The following is a 27,369-nucleotide window of genomic DNA, read 5'->3' on the forward strand; positions in this document are numbered from 1 at the left end:
AAATGGTTAGCATATCAGTTTCTCCTGATTTTTAAAAACTGGCATTAATACTCCATTTTTCAGCCCCTGAGAATGAGTGTAATGAATGTGGGCATGTCGTGGAACAAATGAGTGATAGTAGCTATAACTTCTAAATTAATTCTTGCAGATCAGGCTAAATGAAGAAACTATCCAAGATGTGGTACAGGCAGCTGATCTCCTGCTGCTTACAGACTTAAAAACTCTCTGCTGTGAGTTTTTAGAAGGTTGCATAGCTGCTGAGAACTGTATTGGTATTCGGGACTTTGCACTGCACTATTGTTTGCATCATGTTCACTACCTTGCCTCAGAGTATCTGGAAACTCACTTTCGAGATGTCAGCAGCACAGAGGAATTCTTGGAACTGACTCCTCAAAAACTGAAAGAAGTGCTGTCGATGGAAAAACTCAATGTTGGAAACGAAAGATACGTCTTTGAAGCCGTGATTAGGTGGATTTCTCATGATTCAGAATCCAGAAAGGTCAGGACATCCAAATGTTTGTATTTTGAACATGGGGCAAATCGGAGTGTTCATTCTAATCAGTGGGAACTTGGAATAGATCTGTTTCTTTCAGGACTAATCTTAGAGAATTTATTGAATTTTGCCTGAAATGAAGACCATGGCATTGCAGTAAAAGGGTAAAAACTGTGCTGATGATATATCAACTGCTACCTTTATTATTTAATAGGCATTAAGATAAAAAGCACTATTTTGACATTTGCTGATATAATCTTGTTTACATGGTGAGAAAGCAAGTAGCATGTTTACAGAGAAACTTTGAGGACCTGATGCATTTTCTTACTAACACCGTGTTGGACAGTTTATTACCTGCCAGTATCACAGACTTTTAAGTATTTGCTAAACACGGAAGCCTTTGCATGTCCAGGTGCCTCTGTGCAGGGGGTGATTCTGTGTCCCTGCTGCCTCCCCAGGTCCACATGAAGGATGTCATGTCAGCAGTGTGGGTGTCGGGTCTGGACGCAGCCTACCTGCGCGAGCAGATGATGAGCGAGCCGCTGGTCCGCGAGATCGTCAAGGAGTGCAACAACATCCCCCTGACACCCCCGCAGCAGGGAGAGGCCATGCTGGCCTCCTTCAAGCCCCGGGGCTACTCCGAGTGCATCGTGACTGTTGGGGGGGAGGAGAGAGTGTAAGTGTGCAGTGGCAGCGCAGCTGGTCCCACTGCCAGCACTCACAGCACTCTGAAAACACAGAGTGCACAGCACATGTGCACCTATTGCTTATTACTCTATCATTTCAGTTTGTTTTAGGTTGGTCAGACACACCTAAAATACCTGTGGGGATGATTCAGCAATAAATAGTTATTTTGTTTCTGACATTCAACATGTAGTAAACTTAGAGTAGGGTTGTTTGCTCAGTAAGTGTTTGCTGTTATTTTTTAAACTGAATAGACTTAAACATAGAATCATTTCTGATTATCTGAAAAGCATCTATAACAAAACTTAGAAGTAATGAACATATGCTTTAAACTGTTTTGTTTATAATATGTGTGGTTCCAAAAAAAAAAGTCATTGTTGGTGCATCTGAGATAAGGTGAAAATTCCTGTTCTGCACAATAATCCGTTTCTCTTCTTCAGTACCTCCTGCAGCAGAAGGGAGGGTTCTGTCCTGTTTAAATACATTTAGCTCTTTATAGAAGCATAGTAAACCACTCAGATAACATTTTGCATATCAGTTTGTGAATCACTTTACACAGACATTACTAATACTCTCTATCAGTTCTTCTTAACTCGTTCAAAGTTCATGAAAGAGGTTACAGGCAGATACAGTAGGAACGAAGTGAATCAGCTTTTTATGTCTCCAAGTCTGTACAAACTCAATTTACATGTTTGATTTGGGGGTCTTCTCCTTACCAGGGAAATGCCACGTGATGAATATACAGGAAAACAAGAACAAGCAAGCTTTGGACACGAGGTGTTACCAGTGAACTCGTAAAACTCTGTCTTTGTCTTTCTGTTTCTGTTTGTTCCCTCCCCACCCTGTGTTCAGATCACGGAAACCAACCTCAGTGATGCGGTGTATGTGTCCTCTTTATGATCCCAATAGACAGCTCTGGATTGAACTTGCTCCTATGAGTATTCCAAGGATCAATCATGGAGTATTGTCAGCAGGTAAAGGGGAACTTTGTCTTTGTAAAAGTCAATGTTATGAAAACTTACCAGTGCCTCAAAATCTGAGATACAGCTTATAATAATACATTTTCTTCAATACTGACTGCACTGGGGTTATTTCATGCTTCCCCTTTGCCCAAAACTGTACTTAATTCTGTGAAAATCCCTGTCATCTGAGTGTCTAAAAATCACTATTCCTGCAACATTTTGTGGGAATCTGCTACATCTGTCTCTCCAGGAGTATTTCATGTTTGAAGTAAATTCTAGTTGCTGCATCACTGAATATGTTGAAAAGTATCTGCAGGGGTAGACTTGAGTCAGATGTAATTGTGTGCTTTACCTTCTCCAGTCTGGAGTCTGACCTGTCACTGGTCTGGATCTCTTGGTGAACTCCAGAATACAGCTCACCAGTCATGTTTTGTTCAGTGTGCAGGTGTGAGTCCTCTTTTGAGAGTCCTGTTCTTAAGATTATGTTACATTTTGTTTTACAGAAGGATTTTTATTTGTGCTTGGTGGTCAGGATGAAAACAAGGGAACGCTAAGCTCTGGAGAGAAATATGATCCAGACACCAATTCATGGAGTTCCTTACCACCAATGCATGAGGCAAGATCTCTATCTAACTGTTGGGATTTAAGTTTTTACTTTGGCAAAATGTTCCTTTTCTTCTGCAAAATTTTATTCTGAATCTCCAGTCGCTTGCATCTTACACATTCAAAATCATGCTCCAGACTGACTTCTGTTTATATCCTGTTGTTCTTGTGGTCTGATGCTGACTGCTGGATCTGGAAAAACTAAACAATTGGTGAAGAGCTAACTGTAAGATGAACTACAAAATTTCAGGAGTTTCATAATGAATCAGTCCTATAGTATACTTAATGTTCTGCGTGTACTGGCCTTCTAAAACAAGAGACCTCTGAGATGGACAAAGGGATCGGACTGTGCAGAAAAGATGGACAGAGGACTGGCCAACATACAGAACTTGGCTTGCACAGACATATTTAGGTTTGGTTTGAGTTAATGCTTCCTTCTTCATAATTACATTCCATCAAAAAGTAACAGTTTGTTATTTGTATACATAAATCCTTAATACACCTGTGTTTTTATCTTTGTACATCAGCACAGGGTGTTTATTAAGAGGTTGTTTACCACAGGATTTTCCTCTTTGCAATCTGGTTGACAAAGGCTTGTAGATTTTGCTACAATTTTAGTTATGATGCATTAAATTTCCTGCTTATGATATGTTTGCTGTGAGACTGAGGGGTAGCTGGGCTCATACATGCAAAATAGAGGAGCTGCCTTTGCACAGAGAATGGGTCCAGGCTTTGCTGCTATAGAGACCTGAAAGCAACAGTTTCATTGTGGAGACCACCACTATGGGAACTGAAATATGGCCAACTCTGTTCTTAGATTTCTGTGTGGTCTCTTTGGCTTCTGCTGCTCTGCTTTTTTTTTTTTCCTTTACTTTTTTTTCCCTTTGATACTCTTTGTTTTGTTTATTTAATTAAATTAATAATCTTATGTTAGTGTTTAGGACTTCACCATTAAAAAAAAAAACCCAAAACAAAACAAAAGTCAGGCATAATACCAATAGCACTTTGAAGACAGATACTCTGAAAAATAAGATTGTATTCATCTTTTCACAATGGCAGTTATGTTTTTCATTGTTGGCTTTATTGATGTTCCTTAGGCACGACATAATTTTGGTGTGGTAGAGATTGATGGGATTCTGTATATTCTGGGAGGTGAGGATGGTGAAAGAGAGCTGATCTCTATGGAGAGCTATGATATTTATAGCCGGACCTGGACCAAGCAGCCAGACTTGACCATGGTTAGAAAGGTAAAAACTGCATCCTATGTTGTGTTGCTTCTTCTTAAACTGTCAATGCAGATATATGTATGCATATATATATATATGTATTTTAATCTTTTATTTCAAGTAGAAGCTGTAGCAAATATCTCAAAATGAAGTGAGAGTGAGCTGCTTCTTATCTCTTTGTACACCAAAACAAAACTGGCTGAGCATTTTTATGCTTTGCGTTGTGACATGTGGTGCAGGCAACCTAAATACCTCTGTGTGTGTGTATAGACAGCTTTGAGCTCTCAATACTGTGCATTTGTGTGTCATTTTAAATATCTTTTTCCTTTTTTCCATAAGATTGGCTGCTATGCAGCTATGAAGAAGAAAATCTATGCAATGGGTGGAGGCTCCTATGGAAAACTCTTTGAATCTGTGGAGTGTTACGACCCCAGGACTCAGCAGTGGACAGCAATCTGTCCTCTCAAAGAGAGGAGGTGAGGGAAGGTGGAATGCGGAAACTAGATTGCTTTTCCAACTCTCTGATGGGAGAAAAGTGTCCTTTTTCTGATGAATCTGTGAAGATGGTCTATGCATCTCACCAGGTTTTTCTGAGTCATGGTGGCCTGCAGTTAACGTGTGTCTGAGTAAAGACAAGCGTCCAAGCAATAAATACAAATTTTGTAGAAACATAGCCCTGATGTTACAAACAATAGTTCCCTGATGCAAAATGAAAACTAGAAATTATACTTCAATTGGATCTTCAGAATATTTTTAGAGAGAAATATTTCTACTGGTTTTTCCTTTCATGATCTGAATTAGGTGCTTAGAATTAATATCCATGACTCATCTTGTTGGATATTTAAGGCATCTGTGTGTATAAATAAATAAAAGAGTAAAAGATGAAGAAAGTTCAGAAGAGTGTGCAAAAGGGTTTTGACACATTGCATTAATATTTTTTCCTCATTTGGATTTTCAGATTTGGGGCAGTGGCCTGTGGAGTTGCCTCTGAGCTTTATGTATTTGGTGGGGTCAGGAGTCGTGACGACAGCCAAGCCAGCGAGATGGTGACGTGCAAATCAGAATTTTACCATGATGAGTTTAAAAGGTAACTGGCTGCAGCTCTAAACATAGAAAATAACTTGCCATCCAGTCATCTGCCTGTTCCCTCACCCCTTGTTCCTGCACTCCAAAGCACACAAGGTCTGGTGCTCACTGTACTTTTTGTGACCCAGGATGGCTGTTACTGAAGGCCCATCCTCTCCATTTTCCCCTCTAACGTGCCAAGCATAAAGCCCTGGAGCCACTGTGTGAGTCTTGAGTGCCCCTCAAGGGAGAAGCCTTGGTCACACAGGGAGTTTGTGATTCTTGCCCTGCACTCTGCAGTTTCCCCAAGTGCAGGGTACTGCTGCCCCCACCCCTGCTCGTGCCCTTGGCTCCCTGTTGAGTGCTCATTACAGGTCTTTTCCAACCTAAATGATTGCATGGCTCTGTGGAGGAATGTATGTATGTATGTATGTATAGGGATATTTCTTCAGGATGCCATCCTATCTCCAAAGATTTGCAGCTTAGGGAATTCCTAAACTAGAGATAAGAAATCTCATGCATTTCTGTTCCAAGCATTTATAGTTGATGGCACCCATGTAGGCTTTTGCCATAGGAAAGACACTATGGATGCTATAACATCCCACAGCCACCTCACCACGCTGCCTGGCTCATTTCCTTCTGTTTGTTTTGAATTTGGTAGTGATTACTTAATTTGTTATCACGTTGTTACTGTGTTCTGTTTGCTACTTGCTTCTGATTACTTCATTTGGTAGTGGAGTCCACCTTACTATATGTGGCAACCATTCAAAATGTTACCTTACACTGAGTTTTTTGTTTAGTCATCTTATTCTCCAGTTACAAGTGAAAAGCTTGGTTCCTCCAGTGACTTTTTTCTTGCATATAACTGCAAATTGGATTATTCTTTCATAAATTAAATTTTAAAAAGACTTTGTGGTCAGATGTTTCAAGGCTTGTTGACAAGTGAAGGAGATTAGCATGTCTTTATTAGAAGATCAAGACTGATTTATGACAGTGACCTGTATAAAAGGACACAAAAATAGAACAGTAGATGTAAATTCATTATATAATTTTCTTGCAAGATATGGTTGTAAAGAGACTTTAATTTCTGTATGAAGAGGTTTCCTCTGTTGTTCAAAGTGATGTCTAAACTAGCTATAATCAAATGAAGCTGAAGAAAAACATCCTTTAAATTGGTTAAAGGAAGCAGACAGATCAGAGGGGCTGTTGCTGCTGATGCTCCCTTAGTGTTTGCTAGGGAACACTTCTGGAGGCTGGGGAAATGGTAGAAGTTTATTAATGTTTTGCAAGAGGTTTTTGAAAGGGAAAGAACTATGGAAAGAAGTGCTCCCCTCTCTCCTACTTGCTATTTTCAGCTTATGTACTTGAAATATTTCCAGCTTGGTTCTGTTCTTCAGAAGTCACAGCTCATGACTCCTCAGCAGTGGCTACAAACCTGTTTCACTGGTTGGTGCAGGTTGAGCTTCCATAAAGTGAAGTTTGGGGAGCTGGGAGGGCCCAGCCTGGGTGCTGCAGGTGAGTCCGTGGTGCCACCTGCTGACTGCAGCAGCCACACCTGTCACAGTGGGATGTATCTTGGGCTCTGCTTGGGACCCCCGAGGCCTTGCAGAATTCCAGTGGAATGCTGAATAATCCAGGGATAACTCCAGCAGCCCCAGTTGCTCTGAGTGCTGGGTGTGGTGTGAGGGCTGTACTGGCACAGGGCAGGGGAGGCAGCAGAGGTAACTGATGGAGCTGATGGAGGGGGCACTTGAGGAGGGCAGCTGAGATACCAGAGTTTGCCTTTCTGCTCTGCCACTGCCCAGTCTGAGCTTAGGAATTTAACTCAGCATGAACCTGCAGGCAGGGCACAGGTTGTGGGTGTTCCTGTGGAGACTGGGGACCAGGGAAGGCTGGGATGGTGGCAGCTGCTGCCTGGGGATGGTGCTCCCCGGGTTTGGAAGCCCCAGCTGAGCCCAGGGGTGCTGTAGCCAGAAGAGGGTGCAGTGTCTCTTTGTTATGTTCCAGCACTCAGCTCCAGGGTCTGTCTGTTATCCCAGGTTTCAGTACCCTCAGAGATCTGTGTAGCAGGTCAATTCTAGCAGTCTCAAACCAAAATTCACAGTGACTTTTTTAATAGTTACATGCCAATACTGCATAGTTTGTAATGAGCTGTGGGCTTTTCCAGCTCTTTTTATCTAAGTGCAGAACTCCATTATGTTCAGTTTCTCTGTGGGTGGAGAGAACTCTCTGGACTGTGAGTTCAGCCATGGAATGATGTTGGCTATGGGGTACGTGCAGCAATGCACACCTCTGCCATGTGCACAAATTTCCATGTGTGCCTCAGGCCTCATTGCCAGAGCACAGGGTCGAGCATCATCCCAGGCACCCAGAGCCTGAGAGTCTGAGTGCAGGTTTTACTCCAGTGTGGATGTCTAAGGATGTACTCACATTGATGTATAAACATACTAATTCATGTAAGCTGCCATAATTCTGGCTTGAATTGGATTAAAGGACTAGACTTGTTTAATATTGTTTACTTTGACAGTAACTTACTCCAAAATAACTCACAGTGCAGAGTCTTTTAAAATTGTTATTCTTAACCATGACACAGACTTCTCAAAGACTGGGGATATGCTGAGATCTTCACACTAGCAAAAAAATAAACATTGAGACTCCTGTTAAGCTGTGCTGTATAAACAAGTAATAAAATAAATGAAGTGAGACAGAATAGTAGCATCCACATGAAATGTGAACAGGGTAATGTAGGAAATAATTCTCATACTTGAAGTGCTGCTTTAACTGAGGTTTTTCAATTAATAAATGTTTTGTCAGCCTGTCTTTAGAGTCATGTGCATGAGTGGATTTAAGTGAACCCAAAGATAGAAAAAGCTGTATGTCAGACTGCAGGGTTTTTGCAGGATGTAGATTTTTTTTTTCAAAGGCTGTAGATTGAGCTTTGTGTGCATTGTATCCTGTTTTTTTAGATATCGATCAAGCTAAAAACAGATTTAATGAATGTGAAAATGGAAATGTGAAGGTATCCTTCACTTAGTGATCCAGTGCTGGTTTACTCCATAAAAAGCAGGAAGTCTTAAATACATACTCAAGACCTTGATGGGTCAGACTTTCTATCAGAGTTCATAATTTAGAGTACACCTTTTGCACCATGTAGGTGAGTGGAGAATTGGATGATGTCTGTACACACTCGGGTTTTTTCTTTTCAGTGTGGGTGGCTGGGAATATTTCATAGAGCCCAACTGACTTTAGGATTCTTTGCAAAGATCTGCTGGTGTATGGCCACTGCTGCCTTTCCCTGGTGGTCTCTAAGTGGGGTAGGATTTCTTCCTTCTTTTCAATGATTCAAAAAAGAATTACAAAAATTTGCAGATATTAAGAGGGATAAAAGTGATAGATAATTTTCAGAAGCAGTACTTTGGTAAAATATCCTTTGCAATGTTCTTTTTGCTACTGGAACATCATAAAAATAAGGAAGACCTTTGAGCAGTATGTAACCAGTGAACTAAATAGTCTTGTAACATAGTATGTGTAATTAGCAATATTCTTCCAGTCAGCGTGCAGGAATTTCATTAAAAGCAAGTGCTTATGCAAATGTAATGAGAACACTGACTGACTGATAGCACTGTCAGATGGGAGGAACATGGATTTTCATTCATTTCCAGGCTTCTTTTCTCAGCTGGAGTGATCTTGAGGTGACGTGTCTGGAATCTGTTGGTTCTGTATCACATCTTTATTTACTTCCCAGTTGGAAATAAAGCAGTTACCCCCATCCCACTCACTGATTACAGCAGTGTGGATGGATCATTTTGTTTGTCTCACTTTAAGACTGAAAAAAATCAGGATTCCTTCCCTTCTGTTTTAAAATTGGGTGGAAGCCTGTTCCAGTTTCAGAGCCATCATTTGTGCTGTGGTTGCAGCAGGACTTGCCTTCCCCCTGCTCCTCTTGGACTCAGTTTGAGTGGAGCCATCCCAGGGAAGTACGCAAGAGTTCTGTTCCAAGGACTGTTTTCAGATTCCTGAAGATTGTGAATTTTTGGTCATGGTGTTTTTTCCATACTGTTCAAACAGCAGGCACAACCCACATTAAGCTGGAGCTTAGTCAAATTCTGATGAAACGTGACCCCTTGCCCTTCCTGTCTTTGTTCCTTCCTAGTTTTAACTGCTAGAGCTGCTGTGAGTGTTCCTGAAAAGTGGTGCCTGGTTTTTAAAGTGTATACACGTTGAGAAAGCCTGAGGATGAATTTTCACAAGCAGCTACAGATAATTTAATATTGTCCTTTGGTGATGCACAGCAGGAAAATGCTTGGGTCTCACCCTATGAGTTTAGGTTTTTTTTATTTAAACTCCAAAAGCCAGACTATCTAATGCAGATGAACTCCTGATTTGAGTTTTTCCCTTCCTTAACCTGGTCCCATAGTTAGAATTTAAAAAAAAATAAATCCAGTCTTCCTTCTGCATTTCTCTGCCACTTACTCAGTTTTCAGAATTCTAGGTCACTTGCTGCTAAAAAGCAGTGAAAATACTGTGCCCTCCTCCTACAGTAAGGGAAGGAAGCTAATGAAATATGGTGCAAGTTGTTTTGATCTGAGAATATCTGAACCACTGTAGAGAACTTCTCCTTTTCTCTCCTTAGTTTATCTGTCCTCTTCTGTGACAGCTACAAACCATTTCCTTGCTTTGCACAGAACGTTAATCCTTCAGTGTACAGCACAGACAAAATAATGGACAGCTAATCCTTTCATTTGCCCTTTAAAAATTGATTTCTGTCTCCAAGATAATTGATATGGAGCAGCTTCTCCTTCAGTGCCAGGAGAGTGGTTTACTTCTGAATCAGGAGCTCACATGATGCAGAATTTTCAAAGATCAGCAGTATCTGGGAGGGCATTTTCTAACTTTTTCCTTCAAATTAACTTGGTATGGCCATGAAAATATATGGGATGATTTTCAAAGGTTTCTCAGACCTTCATGTTCTTGGTAAATTATTTAATAAAAAGTGTAGGAGCAGTCACCTACAATGGCTGTGATTTGTACATCTCGGGCTCTGTGCATGGTGGCTGTGACAGCATCTGCAAAGGTGCAGCAGCATTTTGTAGGAATTTGTTTCAGAACCACAGAGAGCATGCTGATAACTCTTGGACCTCTTTATAAACCAGCACCGCACGTGGATGAGGAGTACATCCTTACCTGCTTTCCAAAGGCTTCAACACAGAAAACTGCTTTTCACTTGTAGAAAGATCAGGCTGATGTAGCGTTGAGATGAGCCTGCGCTTACAGTGACCACAGGGGAATTGTAAGATTACTGTAGGAGCTGGAAAGGGATTGAAAAGAGCCTGATATGTGATAGAGAAGGTCTGTGCAAATCCAAGATAAAGGACATTTCCAAATTCCATTACCACTTTGATTTCCAGTCTTCTATCCCTTTTCTGAAGTTAAGCATTGCCAAGTGCTGTGTTCTTCATAGCAGGCAAGGATTTGTTGTCCTGATAAAGCACTATTAAAGAAATTGAAGAATTATATGGGGGACACACTGCTTAATAACAAGGTTCTGCTATAGCAATTTGTTATTTTCCCTACTATGGATCATTAATATTTGTATGTGTTTACTTTAAAGACAATTTAATGACTAATTTAAAGACAAAACTGCCTAAAATTTTCTCTGTAGGGAAGATTGACTGGCATAGCTGTTGTTGGCTCTCTAACATGCCTGCTGTCTTCCAGAAGGTCACACTAGGTGGCTGCAAGAAGAATTTATTGTAGGTAGATTACACAGATGAGTGGAGCAATTGTGAAATTAAGAGACTTCAGGATACAGCAGTACTAACTGCTATTCCTGGCTGGGAGAAACCAGGACTGTCCCAAACTATGCAATGTTCATTTTACATAACAATATGTACACTCTGCTTTTGAGTCAAAGATTACAGCTGCAAAAAGACTGTGGATTCTTTTTTTTCTAATGTGCTCACTAAAAATGAACTGCTGTTTTTTAATTGTTATTTTTACAGGTGGATTTATCTAAATGACCAGAACCTATGTATCCCAACTAGCTCTTCTTTTGTGTATGGAGCTGTGCCCATCGGAGCCAGCATATACGTGATTGGAGATCTCGATACAGGTCAGGAGCAGGACTGGAAACCTCTTTATTCTCGTTTCCTTCCAGCATTTTGAATACTTGGCACTGATAAGACTGAACATTGTAAGAATAAAAGGCTGGGACACTGTTGTGTCACTCTGGGATTATGCTGGACATAGAGAAACACATGGGTTGGTTTTGGACCTCTTCAGTAACAAGTTCAGTGCTGGCTTAATTGGGTTTGATTAGTTCGAAGACCACAAGAGGTCAAGACTAAGAGTTACTGCTTTTATCTAGATGTAAGAAGACCTGTTAGTGCCTGAGAGTGTAGCTCCTGTCTTTGCAGTGGGAAACAGGCAATTCTGCATTCTAGGGGCATTGTCCAGTGGTTCATATGGATGTGATAGTGACTCTTGGCTCTCAGTCCCAACCAAATAGATGTGTGCTATCAAATATACTCAGCTCTCAGCTGCCAGCATTTGGCCATGCTCTGTAAAAGACATTTAGAAGACTTTTGTGGCCATCTCTACATGTATGAGTGGGCAGCAGGACTTTCTCCAAATTACAAGCTAACAAAATTCTAAATTTGGTGGGTTTAAGTAGGTCAGAAATGTCATAGTAGTTCCCTTTTGATGATAATTTCAACTACCCATCCAGGCACTGTGTATGCCCTCGTTCACATATTTACCTTACTAGAGGTTAAACGTGATGGCAGCTGCAGTGACTTTGAAGCATTTAATTTCTTTTCTTGTTAATCCAGGTACAAACTATGACTATGTTAGGGAATTCAAGAGAAGCACGGGCACGTGGCAGCGCACGAAGCCGCTGTTCCCGTCGGACCTGCGGCGGACGGGCTGCGCCGCGCTGCGCATCGCCAACTGCAAACTCTTCCGACTGCAGCTGCAGCAGGGATTGTTCCGCATCCGCGTTCCTTCCCCGTGAGCCCCGCGCCGCCAGCGGAGGAGACTGGAAGAGTTCTGCGCAGTGCACCATAATCTAGCTCTATTTAAAGGAAAAGCTGAGAAATTACAGCTGAAAACTTACACTGTATGCTGTGCTTTGGTATGGTAACTGTTTTTGTTTTAAATGCTTACAAAGCTTGAGTCTCAGTACTTGTTTCGGGAACAAATAACTTAAGTACACATTAAAAAGAAGAGAAGGGGGAAAATAAAAGGGGAGATCGAGGAAACACCTTCAGTCGTAGCCATTTGGAATTTAAACCGTGTTGTTGAAGGAGGATTTTTGGTGTCTGAAACTGGTGGGAATCAGTTTCCTTTGGCAAAGCTTATTGAAAAGCAAAAAAAAAAAAAAAAAAAAAAAAATTTCAGGTGCGTTTCCCCTGCGGGGAACTGATACGAATCCTTGTGCTATCTGGAACTGGATAGCTGTAATACACAGAAGCTACATGATAACCAACCTCCCTGGTGTGCTGCTGTTGGAGCATGAGGCCACAGGAGCTGTTGGTCACTGCACCTTTTATTTCTAGTCCTTTCTCAAAAGGTAAGGTCTGTGCCTAAAAAATGGTGGAGGTGTGTACATAGGGTTTTTCATTCATTTGCAACGGTTTCATTCCAACAAATATTTTTAATATATCTATAAAATGGACTAATCTGAAATGGATACACCCCAGAAAATGGATACAGTACACCACAAAGAAGTAAACTGTTTTTTTTCTACGCTGTCATTCAAGTAGCCCGATGAACTGGTCTGGAAGTGGGTGATGTGCACTTCTGAGTGGGCTTTGGTGGCTGTTTTCCTTGAAGTGAAAAGGGAAGACATGTTTGGAACAGTTAGTGATAATTGCTGCTTTTGGTAAGAGCAAAGGGACAAATTAGATTGTGTTCCTTTTTACTTCAGATTGCTTGCAAGCTAAGAATGGTTTTTAAGACTGAGGACTGTAGAAAGGTGCATTTTATGTCTATTAGAACAAAGGTGAAATATGACAAGGGTATTTATTTTGCAGAAAACATGGGTTTTGGACTAAGAGTTAAGGAAAATTTGTACAGTGACTTTAAATTGGGATCAAATTTGGTTTACTAATGATTTCTGTGCTACAGTACAGTCTTGTTTACTGCTGTCTGACTTTGAAAGCTGGGGTTTATGGTGTGGTTATAGTGGAGAACTTAGTATCTTGCATTTTATTTCTTACTAAGCCTTGTTCACATCAGTAGTGATATTTAATTGACTTTTGTTTGTAGTCAAGATCAGCTGGTAGAACAGTTTTACCTCAATTTTTGATTTCATTGTTGTTGTGATGGGCAGGACATAACCTGTATTTATTTAAGAGGAATAAAATGAGAGAGATGGTAAATAGAAATAATACCTCCTGCCCTTCAGAAAAAGAGACTTTGTACAACCAGTATTATAACTACATACAAGACTTTCCACTCTGCAACTTTGTGGACCTCAGACAAGCCAAACTCTGCCCTCAGTTTTGTTAGTGTAAACCTTTTCATCTTTATTGAAATCATCTTACATATGTTGAAATGATCCCATACTAGTTCAAAATATTGGTATTTCACTAAATAGTCCTTGAAGAGCCATTCTAAAACTTACTTCTGCTCAATCCTTCCATAGCACCGATGTGGGGTTGGAATTTCTCTGATTCCTGAGCAGAGGACTGTGGGAGGGTGGGGAAAAGGGCAGCAGCCAATCTATTGACCATTTTTTAATTTTATTTTTTTTTACAATGCTGAAGTCTGCAAAACTTGAACTATATACATCGATTTTCTGACCTATATTAGTTGGCATATTAAAAAGTTTATATATTTATGCATTGCAGTAAACTTGGAGTGTATATATATGTCTTTAGATTTTAAATTTATATATAATGCTTTACTACAGAAATGTGAAACACTATTTCCATCCTTGGCTGTCTTGTGAAATAAATCAAGTGCTGTTAGTTTATCTGTAAAACTTCCCTTTTTTGAAAAATCTTACATGGATCAATTTTTTTTTTCCTCAGACAAAGTGCCAAGATCCCATATTCAAAAGTGATGAATGTTCTTAAGTATCTGTTTCACTTTTGAGCTCAGTTTTCTAAGTGGCTTGGAAAACTTCGGAAAATGTTATTCAGAATATTGCCAGCTGCTATCTCCCAAGTCCCTGTAGCTCCCCAGTACACTTGAGGGCATTCAGCATCCAGAAAATGTAAGTGATAAATGCACATGATAAATCCAAGTAAATACTCTAGCAGTGTTTTGCAGTTCAAGTTACTGAACCAAATGTTTACACTTAGAGTAGGATTAACACTAGATGTTCTTAGTTTGTTTTTTTGAAAAGGAAACAGAAATAAACAAATCTGCTGGTGATTGGAGCGTGTTGCGAATGCATTCAGTGAGATTTGACCAAGAAGTTTAAGCCTCTGTACCTGAACCAGTCACAATCTGAATTTCTGAGCACATTGTATTCATGTCACGTTCCATGTGGCTGGGGACCAAATCTCCAGGGATGCTCTCCATGGGTTTTGGGTGCATGCTCAAGATTTAGACACTCCTGAGATCTCAGAACTGGCTTCCTTGGCCTTGCCTGAGGGGATGGGACCACTCCCCATCTGCATTGTGTGTGGGACTGATCCAGGAGGTGTTCCTATGTGTGCAGGAGGGAAGGGATGTGTCTTCTGGGGTCTGACTCCTGTCTGTCTGTCTGTCCAGCTCTGATCTGTGAGTGCATCCCTTGGATTGTGCAATAACCAGGCTTGATTTCCCTCTGAATTTAAAGCAGTGCTTTGAAGTCGAGGCTCCCCTTTCTCCAGGGACTGTACTGGTGATGGTGTAGGAGTGAAGAGGCAGAGCTGGCCTCTGACTTTCTCTTTTCAGAGGGATGGTTGACTTCAGAAGGGGAGGGAGGCTGTGATGATACCAGAGATGCTGAGAGGAGGGAGGTCACCAGCTTGCTGAGTGTGTTGAATGTGCAAACAGCTGTAGATTGAACTGGTAAATGCCACCAGGGTATGTTCACATGGTAAATGTCCCTGCTCTGCTGGTAGTGTACCCCTGCACATGATGGCTGAACCACATGGGAAAACAACTCAGGAGTTTTTCTGAGTTGCAGTCCAGGGGTTTTAGGTGGTTTGGCAGTTTAGAAACTTGTTTAAGTTGTCCTTGCTTGGCACAGTGGCCTTAATTCCTCCCAGCTCATGAGTTGGCACTGACATTCAGCCAGATCGTCCACAGGTGACTGTTTGAATGTGTGTCCTGGCCAGCTGTCCGTGCAGGATGAGGACTGGCTGGGCCACCTTGAGCTTGAGGCACTTGGGCTGGGCCTCTGCATCCTTTTTCTTTTCCTGCTGAGGAACTGGACCAACCCCAGCTACTGAAATCAGAAAATCACCAAATATGGGGTAGGAATTGTGGAAGATGGGACAAGTGATAGCTTTTTTCACCCCTCACTCCTTCTCTTCCCACAATTCCCCCAAGAAAAGTTTCTCCTTTTTTTTTTCATGTACCACAGATAATTTTGGAAAAATTTTGGAATTGTTCATTTTAGGGGAAAAGCAGGGGGAAAATATATGCTACTGTAAGCACACAGCAGTGTCCTCTATGCTTGTTTTACACTTGTAGTCTTGTGGCTGCTCTGCACAGCAGAGAGGGATTACAGAAGCAAAGGTGTAAAGTGCTGTTGCTCTCATAAAATAAATCCCTTGAGATTCTGAGGGAGGCACAAGCCTGGCCTGGCTCTGTTCCTTACCTGGCCTTGACAGATGCTCATATTCCTAAAGAGTCAGGGTTGGATTTCAGATCCTCTCCCTTCCTGGTTTTATAACCTGAAGAAGAGGCATCCTGAAGAGTCTTCTGTTTAGTTGTACCATAGCAAGGCCTGGTTGTCCTTAAATTTTGTCAGCTCGTCCTTAAACTTCAGTTATTGTGAAAGTGCTGTGTCAACCCAGCTGCTTCTGGTCAAGTGAATTTCTGTAGATTTGAGAGTACTTCATCTTCAAAATGAAGGCAAATTAATATGAAATTACACAAAAGGACAGAGGTGAATCTGAAACCCAAAGCAGCTCAAAATCAGCTTGCTGATAGCTGTGGGCAGGCTGTGTCCCTGGTGTTTGCACAGCACGTGCCTGGCACACAGCCTGCCTTCAGGAGCTGAGATCTTGATGAAAATAAAAGTTTTTATCAAAGCTGCTGAACCGCCTGGCTTATGAACTCCTCCAGAACACACCAGGCAGCTTGGTGGCTTTGCAGTATTTCTGGTGCCTGCATGACTCAGTAAATGCACAAGTACAGGAGTGAGGGGTCTGGGGAGGTTTTTTCCTGTTTTAACTGGAGTTTCTCTGTTCCATAAATGCTGTGGCCGTGCAGCCTGCATGGGCTCTGCTACCATGCATGTGCCATGCAGAGTGGAAGATGCAATAACAAATGCAAGTTGTTACAAGTGCCAAACTTTTGGGTTCTTCTGTGTATAACAATAATTCAACTGTTCTAAAATACAGAGAAGCTGAAAATTCACTGTGTTCCAAAAAAGAGCAGTGGTTCTTTTTTTTTTTTTTTAATTAATGCTATTGAAAGCAATGTAAATCTACTTTTTTTTAAATACTATTCTGCAGGTTTGTGTTACTCTTCACAGCTGCCTTGAGTATCACTTCATGTGATGCATATGGACACTTTGCTCTTTATTAGAGCACTGGTGCCATGCAAGTATATAATAAAAAGCAGCTGACAACAGGCTTTAGTATTTAAAATTATAACTCTTTAGATTAAGTGCAATTTGTTTGCATTAATCGACCTGCAGAAAGGAAACTGTGCCTCGGGAAGTGTGGCTGTGCCCAGGGACGCAGGCAGACTGAGCATTGTAACTAAGATGTGGTTTGGTGCCACTCACAGCGCTGCTTTCCAAGGAATTATATTTAATTTAGTGTTAAATGGATCCTTTCTGCCTCTAATTTAGCACTGAGGATTTGGGGGTTGTGTTCACTTTAGCTCTTTGGAGTACTTAAACGACTACTTCAGGTGGGTGGGAGGGGTGTTAATTGCATCCGTGTTTGTAGAAGCTGCTATTTCCATCTTCCCAAAGGAGTATTTCCTTTTCCCCTCCAGGACTGAGTGCAGGCCTGTGTTTCAGTCACTGCTGCAGCCTTTTGACATTTGCCATTTGCTGTTGCTCTTCCTTGTTTTTTCTTGGAGCCGGGAGCTGTGTCTATAGGGTCTGTGTTTCCAGGGCACATCACCTGTGAGAGAAAAGCACAGGGCTTGGGAAGGTGAGCCAGTAAAAGCTGAAGGCAGTGGAGTTTGGGGGAAACTGTTAATTTTCTGAGTGCTCTGAAGTTTATTAATAAGTTTGGCACCTGCTCTCCATCATCCCCATGGGTTTTGGTGTGTTGTTTGATTTTCTTTTTTCTCTTGGAAGTTCCTTGCTGTAGGACAGATTGCAGCCAGGGTTTAAGGTGACATCTCTGAGCAGCCATGCCCAGCATGATTCTGCACTCTGACTGCTGCTGTGTTCCAGCAATCAATTCCCTCAAAATCTTGATGAACAGGTTACCTAAAAATATAGAATAGAGCAATGCAAAGCGCCCAACTAGATAAACACCTGCTTAAGAGGGTGAAGGATAATAAGAGAATTAAACTATAAGCTACTACCAACAGGTGATTATGTTGAAAATTTACAAATACAAAATAGAATTTTTAAAAAATTACTTATTCTAGGTAGCTGCTTCTTAGTTATAAAAGTATTTACAATACATAAAGGACTTCTATAGAATAACATTTGGAGGTGATTTGAAATACTCTATTGAAATGTCTCGGAAAGTGAGCTGGAAGATTGGAGCTTTTCAATGGAAAAAGGCTAAATCTTGGTGCCCAACAGTTTTGCAGGGTTCCTGTGAGCAGAGAACATATTCTGCCAGAGCACTTCAGTACATGAAGCTGCTCAATGCCACTGCCTACCTGTGCCCTTGATGAAATGAGGGTGTTTTGAGCCCTGGTAAAAGCTGATGGGTCTGATTACAATAATAGAAAGAAACATCCCTTGTGTAATTAGTGTTATTTTATTGATAAAACATGAATTGAATTTTTTTTTAATATTGGGGCCTTTTGAATTGCCACCTTAGGCACTTGATTTATTTGATTTTTTTAAAAAAATTGTTTCACTTTCCTCCATTTCTTTTGAGTTAATGCTGAGACATCCTCAGTTTTTGTTGAGGGCAAGTTTCTTTAATCTGTAGTTGTAAACCCTGTCAGAGCCTGACAGACCCCCTGCCACAGGCTCTGCATTTGTTTCACAAGTGTCACTTCTGTGCATTCTGTTATTGGGCTGCCACCTCTGCCAATTTCAGAACAGGGAAAAAAACCCTGTGGAACAATTTTGTACCTGATGAAAGCAAGAGCCGTTTTGGAAAGTTTAAGTTTACATCTGCAATTGGCAGTGTGCTACAAAAACCTGATCCTTGGCTGGGCTTGAAGTTCTGTCCTGAATGATCTCACATGCAAAAGCTTTGGGTTTTATTAATCTGCTTTATTAATTTACACATGATAGCTGGAAAGCATTGTTATCCCTGGCACTTGTTTTACTGTTTTTATGTCTTAAAAAGCATATTTATTAGAGTGAATACAGCAGTACACAGGGGTATCTGCCTTTCAGAGCTGGTTTTAAACTAGTCAAAGGACTCCTTTGGATTGCTTAGAGAACATGAGGTCTGTTCTAGCTTTTGTTTGCTTGGGGAAACACCTGCTAAGTCAATTTTAAGCTTTTTTTTTTTAAATCCTTGACTTCCACAACCTGATTGGTTTGCTTCTTGCAATTGTAACACTGAGACTGCATTTTGCAATACATGGTGAGTGTTCTGTGCTATCTGGGTTACATGATGTAAACAGCAAGCTGTGTTCTGGGGGGCTCCTGGAAGCTCCTTACCAGTGCTAAGGGTTGGAGAAGGTTCTGTACAAGATTCTCCTTATGCTGCACAAGCCTTGCTGTGAGTGGGCAAGAGGCTGGGCTTGGTACAGAACTCATGGAATTGCCACTGCTGGCTGCCCTCGGTGTTTGGACCCCCAAAGCCCATTGGGGCAGGTCCTGGGTGTTCCATGCACATTTCCTCTGGCCTCAGGTGTTTTTTCTTTTGCTGTCACTAACAGGATTTTGTTTTCACTCTCCCTCTGAACACACAGCCTGTGCCCATGGTCCCTGAGAGCACAACTGTGGGTCGGAGGGTGGCCACACCAACTTGCTCCCTGTGGCTTTTGCACATCCCTGCACATCAGTGTGTGTGGGGACAGTGCTTGGCACACAATGAAATGACTTTTCATTGAGCTTGTGAAACTGATGCCAGCAGGTCAGAGATCACCTGAACACCTGTAAGCAAACCTGCAGGTAGAGCAGGTGCAGCCCAGTCCCTCATGTGTGTCACTGTGGCTGGAAGGGCTGGTGCCTTGTCCTGGGAGAAAAAGCCCCTATTCCCAGCTACCTCATTTCTTGCACTTTGTCAAATATTTTTTGTTTTGTTTTAAATTGCATTTTGTCCTTCAATTAAAAAAAACCCTAAATGCAGACAAGAAGCAGGACAGAATGGTACCATTGCCCAAGGACAGTTTAATTTCATTTTAAATTAATGTTTCTGTACAAAAAGACCAAGGTTGACCTGCAGCTGCTGTAAAAAGTAAATAAAAATTTCTATTACTTGAAAGTATCTATTATACTTGGAAATGAGAGTAGCAATTGAAAGGCTGTCCTGATTTTTAAATAGGAAAAGATCTGTTAAAAAAATAGAAGTCTCTGCTCTTTTAAGGACAGATCAGATAGTTTTCTCTCTGCCTCTACTCTGCTCTCACTGTTTTTCCTGTGAATCTGTTATCTCAACAGAGAGATTGACTGATTTTGCTGTAATGTCTAATTAGATATTTTTCTGTGGAGTTCCCCATTTAATCACCTGCAGAGGAAAAACTGTTCAAATCAATACCCACCTTCCATACCTGAACTTATGTCATTGCCCATTTCTTTGTGATCTTCAAGTATGTGGGGTTTTGTTTAGATTGAAGAAGTTTTTTAAAAAGTTTTTTCTTCTGCTTCTAAAGGTGCTATTTTGACATAGTTTTGAATTCCTTACACTGTGCTTGCCTCCTGAAAGTTCCAATATAAGCTGGTAATCAGCTTGTGTTTGTTCTGTGGAGTTTTTCTTTGAGTATTCAGTCTCTATTTTGAAAAGCATCCCTTTTCATAAAGACAGCTTCCAAACTGTCAAAGGCCTTAATAATACAAAATGCAATGGGAAAATGCTACCTTTTTCCTTTCTGTGCAAAGGCAGAACCAAGAAATGCTTCACAGAGAACATCCTCCTCTAAAATTTTGAGGAGCAGCTCATACTAACTTTGAATTCAATGTAGCAAACATTTTAGTGGCCATGCACAAATAGTAGGGGTGAAACAAGGAGCTATTCATAACTCTGCAGACAGTACCAATTAGCTGCTAATTCCAGAGCCTTTCATTAGCATCATGGTGGCTATTCCATAAATATTAACCTTCCCAGGCTTGGTCCCAGGACCTGGCTGTGTGTCTGGGACACGCTGCCCCATGTGGCTGGCAGATCACTGGGATGTTGTGAGTGTGGGGTTTGTCTCAGACCCCTCCTGCTCAGCCCCTCAAGCTTTGGGTGCCACAGGTGCCCAGGAGGAAGAAGGAGGGGAGTTCCCAATGCTGCCTTTGCAGTGACATTGGCTTGGGCACTCCAAGGAGAGGCTCTTGTAGACACAAGCCATGGAGGAGAGGGCTGAATTTTAGTCCTGTGTAGGAACTTCGCTGTTGTCCTTTTTGTGCTGTCTTTATTTTTGTTTGATCTGTCTCATCAGTTTGGTTTAGGCATTTGGTAACACTGCTACAGGAAGGCTTTTCCTTCTGTGAAGCACACAATCCTACTCCTGCCCTGTCTGCAGCAGCAGGAAGGATCAAGGGTTGATATTTGAATTTGTCCCATCTCCAGACAGCAGGTTATTTATTGCCTTCTCATAGGCTCTGCAGTCCCAGTGCTGTAGCATTTCTCAGTCATGTTAATCTAAGAGCCTTTTGAAAAGAGTCCAGAGGCTGCCTTGTCCTTCTCCTTCACATGTTGGGTGCTGCCCTCTGGACCATCTGAACTCATCCAGGCTGTCACTGCAGAGGAGCCACCAGTTGGTGGCCTCACAGAAGTATCTGTGTTACCTGCAGAATGTCTGAAAATCAGCTGATAAATGAAGGGACATGGACAAACTCTACTGAGCTTGCAAATTCCTGATCCTCTCATTCTAGGGAAGGCTGAGGAGCAGCATCATTCCATGACTTGCAGTTGCTCTCTGCTGCACAGGTAAGGATGAGTCTGCACTGTCCCTTACATAAGGGTAAGATATAAAGATTTATGGGCTGTTGTAGCAGATCTACTATTTTGTATTTGCTCTATTTAAATCTGAAACTTCTGGAGCTGTGGAACTGTGGGTTCTGGAACTATGTCTGCTGTGTGGAACCACAGGTACTGGCCTAAACAGCTGGGGAGCTTCTGGCCACCTGTTTTTCCACTGCACTTTTTTTTTTTTTTTTTTTTGAAAAACCAGAGATGTGAAACTGCATCCCAGTTTGTATGCCCACTGCTCCATAATCCAGAGTGAGAGCCTGATAAGCTGGAATTGTTTTACCTTCAAAAGGAAAAACTAAAATTTCTTCACATTAGATGCTCTATCTTCAGAGTTTTCCCTCTGTAAACCGTGTTTATTGAGTTCCATGAATCTTGTGGGATTGGGTTAAATAATATGAATATGTATTATAAGAGTGATAACTAGTGTACTTAGTCTGACTTTGTATGGTACAAATACTCTATTTTATCTTAAGAGAATGAAACAACTATTGAATAATCCAATTATATCTGTATTCCATGAACCAAGTAATAGGAGGGTGTTGGAATGTGATGTCACATTGCTGCCACTCTCCTAAAGGTTCAGTGTACTGTCAAATCTAGGATCTTGATATTTACCATGATATTGTCAGAATATATTGCCACTTTTTCTACAAAAGGCACATTGGTCTGGTGAGGTAAAAGCTCTCACCTCTTGTTTACCACCTGTGGCATGCAACTGGACAGCAAGGGTTATCCCCATCATCCAGCTGTGGTGCTCTGACTCCTGTAGTACAGATGTGGTTACTGTTACAGGCTTTTTATGTGTCTACTTGTTCTGTGGGTCCTTCTGTGCTTTGTGTGGGAATGGAGTTTTAGCTTTTATGTGTCCACCCCAAAATCTTTAGAAATGAATTGATTAATCGCTTAGGGCCAGGGTTGGGAATGCTCTGATCAGAGTATGTTGAGTTACTTCTGTTTAAAACAGGGAAAAATAAGACATAAATGCTCTTTGACCTCAATCAAACTATGCAATACAGCACATCAGAGAGCTGAATTCCTTGTGATACAGAAGTGCAGCTCCTGTGTCCTTCCAAACCCAGTCCTTGGTCCAAGGTTAGGAGAGCTTGTACTCAATGGCTGCCCAAGAATCTCGTATCCAGATCAACCCCAGTGCACTGCTTTTCCTCCTGCCCCCTCGCAGGCCTAGCAGTTTATGGGTCAGCTTCTTGGTCAGGTTCTTGGGTATTTTGGCTGAGAATGATGTGATCTCCAAGTGCATCCCATCCTGTTGTCCCATGGTGTTGTCAGCTGGAATTGTCCCATGACCCCACCAGTGCGGCTTTGCCCGCTGGGGCCACTTCACTCCATTTGCACCTCCCTGCCCCAGAGCATGTCAGGTGTTTGGGGTTTGCTGTGCTCCCTGGCTTGGTGTTGTCTTGTTTTCCCAGTGTCAGTCAATTGTGGACCTGGTGCTTACAGTAAAAAATCCCTGTGATGTCTCAAATCCAGTCCAAGTACGTTTTCATTTCTGCTGCTTCTGTGTGAGTTTGATTTTTCTGCTTCTGTGGCAATTCAGGGATAAATGCCCATGTGGTCAGGACTGTTGGTAAGGGTTCTTTGTTCTCCCATTGCTTCATTTTTCCAGTGAAATTTGTTCCTTGTGTTCCTCTTCTTCCCCCTGTTAAAAAACGGGTACAGATTTTCCTGGTTCTGCCTCCTGTGAGGAGCTCTCCTCTCCCAGGTGATCACGAATTTTTCATTTACTTAACCCTGGACCCTCCCTGGGCCTCATACAGTTTCTGCCTAACTCCCTTCACTGTTTTGTCTCTCTTTCATTCAGATTGACCTAGATTTCTTTCTCTGATTCCAAAAAGGGATTTTGGTGCATTACCTGGGAGACAAGCAGGAAAGCTCTCTCTGCAGGTGTCTGTGTACATCCATTCCCTCCCCAGCACACGCAGTGTAAGGGGCTCAGCCTGTTCCATTCCTTCCCCCAGGTTTTTCCTAGTGCTAAGCAGACCACAGGCTTGAACCTGTTTCTTATTTCTTTTGGTAACTGAAAATATTAGGAGATTTTTTTCTGTGGGAATAGCCACTGCAGATGAGCAGCTGGCATGAGAGAGGGTTGTTATGCTTCCATATTCAGTATTTTTAATTGAGGAACAAATAATTTATTTTGGGGGAAAAAATGTAAATTTTTTTGTATTTGTATGTCAAAGTGGCCTTTATAGGAAAAGCACATAAAATATTTAGATTAAAATTGCTTAGTTGTGTAATTTCAGTGGGGATTTTTGTATTGACAGGGTTTCTATGCATTTTTCAAAATATACTTGCTGTTTTGTGTTAGAATTATTGGAAATCTTTTTAAAAACATGTATTACCACGTTTTCCATGGTTGTTCCCTTTACTATCATTCCTTTTGAATACTAAAAAAGATTTTAATTAACCCTGTAAATTAATTTTCCCCCACAAATATTTGCATTAAGTCAATATAATGAGTTATAGCATGGGTATGTAGCTTTAAGGGAATAAGCCTAGTAGTGCAGCTTAATTCTGGAGAGATGAGTTTGCAGAAGGGCAGTACAGCAGCATTTCTATTGCACTTAAAGCACTAAATTAGGAAATTAAATTTTTGCTGTACCTCACTAGGGTTTTATTAAACCATGTCCATCCTGTATTGTTTACACTTGAGCATTATTTAACAATGTATTATTTGTGCAGTTTGCAGTTCTCTGTTCTGTAGGGATTATGTGAACATTAACAGGTAGGAAAAGTTCTGGAGTGTGTGGTGTCCTCATGGGCTTGACATGAGTTTGGGGAGGGAGGAGAGAGGAAAGTTAGATCCATTAGTGTATTTTTCCATTTAATTATCTACACATTTTCACTTTAGCTGAGACTGAATATATGAACTTACAGTTGAACTGTGAGTAAAATCAGTGGTTTGGGGGTGGGGGAAATGAAGGGGTTGCAGAACTTCAGGCAAAAACCCTTTAGTTGCACTGTGGTACAACTGCCCTGACTGCCTGTGCAAAGCATAGCCTGAGGGGATACATCAGACCCTGCTCTCATTACTCTGGTTTTACTTTCTCTTCTTGAGGTGTTGCTGCAAGGTTTGCTAAGCAGGACCTTCCCAGGAATGTCTATCAACTGAGACTTGAGTTGTATCATTTTATGTTTGTAGTTCTAATTTTTGTTCTTGTTTCTGTTTCGTAGGAGATCCCACATCTTCACAGGTTAGTGTAAGTGTAGGCTTTCAGGTGTAGCACCAAATGAGTGTTTCATGCAACCATGCATTCTGTAATTGAAGAAAAATGTGCAATTCTAATGGCACTTTGACCCATTGCTGAAACACTGGGTTTTACAATTGAACAAACTCAACAATTGAAAACACTCTGTGTCTTCATTAGATGTCTTGAAGGTGAAGTAAAAGGCAGTTACTCCAGTTGTACCCATACATAATTTTGTATTGATTTTTTAAAAATAGTTTTATGATCTGTTTTTAGAAAAACACTCATTTCTTGGTTTACTTTAGTTGCCATAAATTGCCCAGTGCAGAGTCTGGTCCACTTCCATTCATTTATTTTCATAGAGTAGTTGCACAAAAACTGGTAACAGCTAAGCAGGAAAGCTCTTTGGTTTCTCACCAGTAGCTTCCTTTGCAGAATAGCTTTGTGGCTCTCACATGGTATGAAAAGGGACACAGGAATTTTCCTGGATTCAGTAGCACTCGCTTTGTTTACGTGTTCAGTAGAACGTTGGGTAACTAAAGGGAGGCTCCCTTTTTAAAGTATTTGACTTGTGCTTTGAGGACTTAGTTGCCACTGTGCAAATTGTGCTGTAATATTGTACCAAGGATCAGTGAAAGTGTTTTATCTTTTTTAATGTCGTTTGTATTTGACCGGGTTTTATAAATGTAAGAAAACAGAGTGTTGTATTTTGATCTGAAATTTGCGTATGGTAAAAGTAACTTTGCTTTATGTATCGGAGGTTTGTTCAGAACTTGAATCATTTTATAGAAGGGTACAGACCAAAATTAATTGTCTTAAAGGTGTTTAATAAATTAACCAAATAAAACATTGATTGTTTGAAAACTTCTTAACTGCACCTTCCGCTTTTTTATTTTTAAAAGGAAGAACGTAGTTCAAGATTTTCTCTCAAGGTCTTACAAAAAGTGAAAAAAAAAAAGGAGAAGTAGATTTTATAAATATCATCTCCCATGAGTTATCTGTTTTATTATTAAACATTCCAACATGCCAGAAGTTTAATCAAAGGGGAAAACCCAAAGGAAATAAATGGAGGAGGAAAGGCAATGAGGAAATGAGGGGAGGCAGGATCAGTCCCTCCCTGGCTCTGCCCAGGCAGTAAATGCTTGTGGTTGCTGGGTCATGGATGTTGGCAATGGCCACCCCAGGAAAATTGGGAGTGGGAAGGAGCTTCTGCTCACCTGGAAAAGCTCTCATGGTTGTTTCAAGCTGTCCATTCTCCCCAGCAGTCCCCTGCACAAATACTGCTCTTCCATGTGACCTTTCAAAGCTGTGCAGAAAAATATGTGAAGCATAACTGCTCCAAGGGCAGGTACAAACAGCTTCTTCCAGGGCTGCCTGATATCCCGACCCTTGGCTGTGTCACAGCGTGCAGACGCAACCCCTGCAAGTTCAGAGACCTGCACATTTTTAAGATGCCAAGCAGCTGCAATTCCAGTTGAGCAATATTCTACCTCTGTGCTGTGCTGCTCCCTGTACTGGGGTACTGGCCCTTGCCTCTGCTGTGGCTGCCTCCCCTGGGTTTGATCTTCAGGAAAATATCCAGAGCTCTTTCTGCCTTGTCCTAAACAAAAGGACTGAGGAAAGGCCAAATGTGAGGTAGGAGTCAAGGAAAAGCTGAGATTTGGGGTGGTTTGGGCAAGGTGGAAGGCAGCAGCATGGCTTCAAAGCAGAGTGCAGAAACTAGGTGCTGTAAACACATGTTCTCTAAAAGAGATGGTGGGAAGTAGGACAGAAAAATGAATATTTATTCCACAAATCCCTTTTCTTACCTAGTTCCACAGCCATACTAAGGTTCAGGACCGGCAGCCAGGTTGGTGCAGGGAGACTGAGGCCTCCAGTGTAAACACAGACTGATGATAGGGAATCTCGTGTTGATTTACCCTTGTTGCTGGTGTTCCCATGGTTATGGCTGCTTAGATGGGCTCTGCCATATCTCCCCTGTCTTACTGAGTCTTGGAAACAAAGACAGGAGGGTGAACTTGGATTTATCTTTATTCCATAGCCTGGAATCCTAACAGAAAAGGAAGAGTACTGCTGCCTGGTTTCCTTTACCTCTTATGCACAGAGAGGATACAACTTTTAAAGTTCCCATTTCTGCCTCTTTTAAGCCCCTCAAATATTTTTCCTTAACTGTCACAGGAGAAATCCAGGACTGATTCCTCAAACAGGCTTTTTAGCTGAAGCTCTTGATGCCTGAGAACAAGGCCTCTCTGTGCCTCCTTAACTGCAAGGTACTTGCCAAGAAGGCAAAGTATTGAGTTTATGCAACTGGACTTGTGATTCTGGTTATTTCTGTGTCACGGAGAGTCGCAATTGTTCACCAGCTTCTACCTCAGCCTGAGAGAGGAGTGTCCCATCATCTTTCTCCTGGCAGGAATATGCTAGGAGAGGCATGCAGGATCCCTGCAGGTTGGAGCTGCTATGGAGACATCTGGGTGTGTGAACAGCCCCAGCTTTGCTGAGCCAGGCTCTTCCCAGGGCTGGTGCCTCCTTGGTAAGTGGTGGCATCTGTGTCCTTTGCACAACCCAGGTTTTGGAGCCATCTTTCAACAGGCCGAGTTTTCCAGGTAAAGAACAGGCTTCTGTCCTTCAGAAACTCAAATCAAGCAGTGAGACCCTGCTGTTCACTGAGCTCCATTTTACTGAGCTGTCCCTTTGCACAATGACCACTGGAAACAGTTAAATTAACAGAAGAATTAATTG

General features: G+C 41.5%; 1 protein-coding gene across 2 annotated transcripts in view; it reads left to right on the top strand.

Annotated features, from left to right (window-relative positions):
- The window catches only part of GAN (gigaxonin), a 41,367-nt gene extending 15,873 nt beyond the window's left edge, over positions 1-25,494 (top strand). Inside the window, exons 3-11 of one of the 2 annotated variants that reach the window (XM_033069403.2) lie at positions 149-499; positions 952-1,169; positions 2,030-2,151; positions 2,643-2,755; positions 3,840-3,989; positions 4,308-4,444; positions 4,927-5,055; positions 11,036-11,145; positions 11,864-25,494. In XM_033069403.2, coding sequence (XP_032925294.1) covers positions 149-499; positions 952-1,169; positions 2,030-2,151; positions 2,643-2,755; positions 3,840-3,989; positions 4,308-4,444; positions 4,927-5,055; positions 11,036-11,145; positions 11,864-12,045 — 1,512 coding nt within the window. In that variant the 3' untranslated portion in view covers positions 12,046-25,494. The remainder of the gene's footprint in view (positions 1-148; positions 500-951; positions 1,170-2,029; positions 2,152-2,642; positions 2,756-3,839; positions 3,990-4,307; positions 4,445-4,926; positions 5,056-11,035; positions 11,146-11,863) is intronic. The other variant, XM_033069404.2, reaches the window with a different exon arrangement.
- Positions 25,495-27,369: the final 1,875 nt, after the last annotated feature.

The sequence above is a fragment of the Catharus ustulatus genome, chromosome 11 (assembly GCF_009819885.2).
Source record: "Catharus ustulatus isolate bCatUst1 chromosome 11, bCatUst1.pri.v2, whole genome shotgun sequence".
Classification (NCBI taxonomy): Eukaryota; Metazoa; Chordata; class Aves; order Passeriformes; family Turdidae; genus Catharus; species Catharus ustulatus.